This window comes from Rattus norvegicus, chromosome 19 (genome assembly GCF_036323735.1).
Source record: "Rattus norvegicus strain BN/NHsdMcwi chromosome 19, GRCr8, whole genome shotgun sequence".
Taxonomy (NCBI): domain Eukaryota; kingdom Metazoa; phylum Chordata; class Mammalia; order Rodentia; family Muridae; genus Rattus; species Rattus norvegicus.
In genome coordinates, this window is record NC_086037.1 from 14,119,696 (window position 1) to 14,124,786 (window position 5,091).

General features: G+C 42.9%; 1 protein-coding gene across 1 annotated transcript; it reads right to left on the reverse strand.

Annotated features, from left to right (window-relative positions):
- Positions 1 to 713: 713 nt before the first annotated feature.
- Positions 714 to 4,688, reverse strand: LOC134483114 (uncharacterized). The gene is made up of 5 exons (XM_063278354.1): positions 4,518 to 4,688; positions 3,328 to 3,487; positions 2,719 to 2,862; positions 1,920 to 2,085; positions 714 to 1,208 (listed from the first exon to the last, which is right to left on the reverse strand). The coding sequence occupies exons 1-5, from the start codon at positions 4,642 to 4,644 to the stop codon at positions 1,164 to 1,166; spliced, it is 642 nt and encodes a 213-aa protein (XP_063134424.1). The 5' UTR covers positions 4,645 to 4,688; the 3' UTR covers positions 714 to 1,163.
- Positions 4,689 to 5,091: the final 403 nt, after the last annotated feature.

A 5,091-nucleotide genomic window follows, 5' to 3' on the forward strand; every position in this document is an offset into this window, starting at 1 on the left:
CAGCTGCAGGCTACATTCACTATGGATGCTCTTGAGGTTCCTTCCTAAACTGCTTAGATTACAATAATTTTCTTGCTAACAATCAAAAAACTGATTATGCCAAGCTGGCCTACAAGAAGCTAGTTTCTATTCTGTATTTTATCAGATGTGCAGAATACATATGGTCATCATTGATAACAGGTGAATGATCTGCTCTAATATGGACACTAAGTGATGCTGGAGGACGATCCTGACCCACAATGAGCAGTGGGGACACCAGAGCCCTGTAGGGATGCCTGGCAACCTAACACATTGAGCATGTATGGCTCAGTAAGTTCCCTGTGAACACACATCTCCTGAGATCTCTCTATTTAATCATAGGTGATCCTGTCCACCTAATACAGCACCTCATGTGGAATAACAAAAGCCACCTGCAGGAGATGTGGTGATGACTCACAGGGTAGAGCACCTGCTGCTCTCTCAGAAGAACCACATGGACCCTAACAATTGGGTAAAGTGTGTCAGTGATTACATCATAAAGTGTGTGTCCGAGGAACAGCCACATTCTCCACACAAAAGACACTGTCACACTGAGTACCCCTTGGTGACTTTGAATTCACTTATTAGCCCAGGATCCATGGAACATGCAGAGATCCATGTGTAGCTGTCAGTTCTAAGTCCACAGGAGGGGACAGAACCCTTGAGTAAGAATGATGGTCTTAAGAGTCAAGAGATAGAATTCAATTTTTATTCATAACAAATACATTTTTACAACAAAACAGGATTAAAATGAATAAAAATATTTAAAAATATTTGAAAGTAAAAATAGTAACAAGAACATATAAATATGAAACAACAAAAAGAAAACTTCAATTAAAATCATAACAAAAATATTTCTAAAAGCATATTCTTAAGGAACATTTAGAAGCACAGATGTATTGCTGTTTCTCCTCTAGCCCACATAATGAAAGGCGGTCCCCCAAGTTGTCTCTCAAGTGCTGTTTTCTGAGAAGAAAGTAAGACTTCAATCAGTCAGGCTGGCTTAGTTGTATATAAATTTAGGGTCTCTAAGAAATGACAAATTAACTCAGAGGATGAATACTCATCCAAAAAATGTTGTTACCATTCAGGATGTTGGTCATCAGGGACTCCTGAGAAAGCAACTTATTCTTCAGGAAGCTCTCTTACTGCTGTGTGTCCAATTCCAGCTCTCTTGCACTTTCTGAGACCTGGGAGAGGAAGGCAGTTTTTCAGACACTGATTTGGTGGGGAAATGCAAGCCAGCTGTCAGAATGCTGCCTTCTACCACCTCAGTTCTATTGGACAGTCGACATGGACATTTTAAGTGATATCATTGTTGCTAACTCTGTGGGCAGGGCAAAATCTCCAGAGAGCCTCACAGTAATGTGGGCTGACAATATGGGACCCAGACTTATACCAGTGCAAAACAAGAACAGGGCAATGGCAAGAGACCTCATCAGGTTGCAGGAAGAAAGGAGATGTCCATATGTCACCAAGGATAAAGCCAATGACAAGTACTAATTTGACATTTGCACTTGGTTCTTATCCCAAAGGTGCTTCCTACACAAGAGATCACATGACCACAGAGTGTCATTTGTCAAAGAACCAAGAACTTGTTCAAAACTCTACATAGGATCCAATGTATCACATGGATATGCAATAATATGATATGTTATTCATCTGTCACCATTTCTAGACTGCAGCTTCAAAACGAGCAGCAAAATATGCTTGCACAATAATTCAGTTTCTGAAAAGTGGTTAACTTCCCAGAATACTTGTGCATAGGCAGAGCAATGAACAATTCCATTACATGAGGTGGTTGGCTGGTTGTGAGTGTAAATTAGAAAGGTGGTAAGAGAAGCAAAGATGTATCAAATTGGCAAATTTTATCAGATATTGTTAAGCTAACAGGTCCCTACCTGATAATGCTGGTTCTGTCCGTTGATGGTCTTTATCGTTCTTGTTAAAGTCAACAAATATTTCTGGTTCAGTGCACAATGAAGATGTACCTCCTTGCTCTCCTGCTTCAGTGGGACCAACTTCTTCCTACATGTGTTCTCCATCAGGAGCTGGCTGAGCAGGTTTCTGGAAATACAGTCTGCATAGTAAGATCATGCTGGCCCTTTCTCCCATTCCTACTCCCAAGTCCCACTAACTCTACCAGGTCCCAGATACCCATGAAGACTTAATAAAATGCATCTTGATACATATAAGGCTGCTGCACAGAACATAAAGAGTTAATTCGGGGAAGAATAAATTGTTTGCTTGGCCTGACACCAATTAGTGTCCACACCTCTGAGAAAGAACATGGATCCACAACTATCCATGAAAGCCCAATGCATGGGGGCAACATGAATTAGTACTGGGCCAACACCCTCAAAAGAGGTCAGTAGAACCAAGAGAAGGTCATGCTAACCATGTGGTCCACGCACTGAGTGTTGTAAAACCTGGTGTGACACCATAGGTCCAGGTCAGCCTAATAAACTTCTGCTGACTTCAATCAGTGCTGTTCTCTCTAGAGCCTTTTGAAGATGCCTCGACAATCCTGGGATGAGGAACAGTCTTTTATGGAACTGAAAACTGAGTCCTAATGACCCTGGAACACTTATGGGTAAATAGCACAAGAGATAGAACCAGAGCTGAAGACCGTCCAATCCAGAACAAAGAAAGTCAGAAATGGCCATTCCACAAGTGATAGCCTTTCTGACCAGGACTTACCTAGAGAAGGTAATCTCCTTCTTCAGCTTATGGTTGTTCTCATGGACCTCAGTGTTCTCCATCTCTAAGTTGTGCAGAATTGACATGACCGCCTCCTCCATTCTCTCCAGGTCTTCATAATATGGATTTGGCCTGAAGTGTGACCTGGCCCCAAATGATAGAATACAATGAACATCGGCATTTAGGAATATATGAACTCAGGGTGGGTCCTAAATTACCCCAGGCTGCTGCCTGGATCTTCCAGCACTCAGTCACCTGCCTAGCAAGTACAGAGACTCACCATAAACTCACTGCAATTACAATCTTGCAAAGCCACCAGCTGTCAAGGGCTTTGCAAATGCACACTGGGAACTCACTCTCCCTGACTTTATCCCTGAATTCTTCATTCAGACCACAAGTTCTGCTTTAAAATAAATGGAAGCAGATGAGTCCATTTTCAATCTCACTCCTCAGGAAGGGTCAGGTTCTGAATCTCCACTATATGGGAGGTGAGGTTTAGCACAGGGTGGTTAGGGAGGCACAGCTTTCTAGAACCCAAAACCTTAATAGGATAAGAAGGTGACCTTGCAGACCCAGGAATGAAACAAGAGCATTTGGAGCGATTCATACCTGTTCTTCATGGATCTCTCTGTCAGAAACCTCAGGCGATCTCTCAGGTCATTTCTCTCCTCGGTAATGAGCTGCAGCTCTTTAATCAGCCTCTCCTTTTCCTTCTTGGCCTGATTCTCGCTTAGTTCAGTGCCAGGGGATGATGTTTCTCTCCCAGCGTCTGTAGGTAGAAGAACACAAGTGAACCTGCATGGGGAGAATGTATAGAGTGTTCATAGACCTCAGTGAGGCCTAAACAGGAGAATAAGCCAGGAACCCAGTGTCACTGCTAGGCGATTGGTCTATGCTTAAGAGGCCTCCTCAGTGGATCTCAGTTCTCCCACTACTCTATAGATACCAAGAGACATAAGCAGCCAGGTGTTCCCTATGCCGGACATCACGTGCTTACATGTACCACGGAGATGGCTTCTCCAGGATTATCATCAGCTGAACAGGGTACAGCTTGGTTTCAGGACCCTCACTCCTGTGGCTTCAGAACTCAGATGATAAATTCACCATCCAGAAAACTTGAGTGATTGGAGACACTCAGATGCCCTACCCTGATACTCTAAGCCAACAACTTTGGATTTAAAACGCATTTCCGGGGAGGATATGTTCAACAGACTTATCAGTGTCCCTATGTGAAATACCAAATGCCCCAGAAGTGCGAATAGGTTACAGGCTGAATCTTGGTCTACACGATCCAAATAGTTTTGGTATTTTAGAAACATGTTTGTAACACACACTCTAATATATAAAGCTAACGATGACCCTGCCAGTTAGAAGAAATCAGAGAAGGTCTAAGAACATAAGGTTATTGCCTGGAGCACAATCTCTCCCTGTTACTACTGTCAGATACCCACTGTATTTAAAGAAGCAATGATAGTGAAATACATTGCTGCCCTGTCTAAACTCAGAAAAGGTGGACCCTCCATGACTACTGATGAGGTTATTATATCAATGTAACATAACAAATGAACTGAAAAGTAAAGACCAGAAGTCCACAGTATAATAGCATTGGCCTTACCATATCCTCCCAGTGGGGATGGGGAAACTAAAGTTCTGAAATCCTGACTTTCAGGAATTGTGATATTCATGGAAATTCAATTCCTTTTCAGATGCTCCAGTTGTTGTGGCCCATTGCTAGAAAGGTCAGCTTAAGCCTGCAGCCCCCCTGACAGGAAGCTCAAAATATACTGCCCAGAACTTACTCCACATTCCCCAGAAGTGCTGTCTTTGTCCATCATTACTTTGAGACGAAAGGCCAGACTCCTTCACTCTAGTCTCTCCAGAATCGACGTTCCCCCTCCCAAAACGCTTGCGAAGACGGGAAAACATGTCTTAGCTTGTAACTGCCAGACTCAGACTGAGAGAAACTAGGGCACTGGTCGTCACTACAACACTGGTGACATCACAGAGGATTCCAGAACTCTCTAGGAGACAATAGAATGTCCAAGAAGGGACAGCTGATGTCATGGGGAGCAGACTTTGCCTCCCTGCTAATGTTCTCCCTGTACTGAGCATAAGCAGAGGTGCCCTTTCCAGGAGACTTTCCTGGGGCAGAGCCACTGAGCATCTCCTGCTTCCAAAGCCAAATTTTCCTCAAGGCTTGATTATAAAAACCTTAGTAATTCCTATGCATCTAAATGAATGTTTCCTTTCAAATCTTTCCCAAAAAATGTTTCATCCTAACTCAAATTGTCCTCATTTACCAATGTTAGCCATTAAACTTCATGAGATTTCACACCAGCTTGAATATGCAGTCAAAAGTTCTCCTGTCTCATT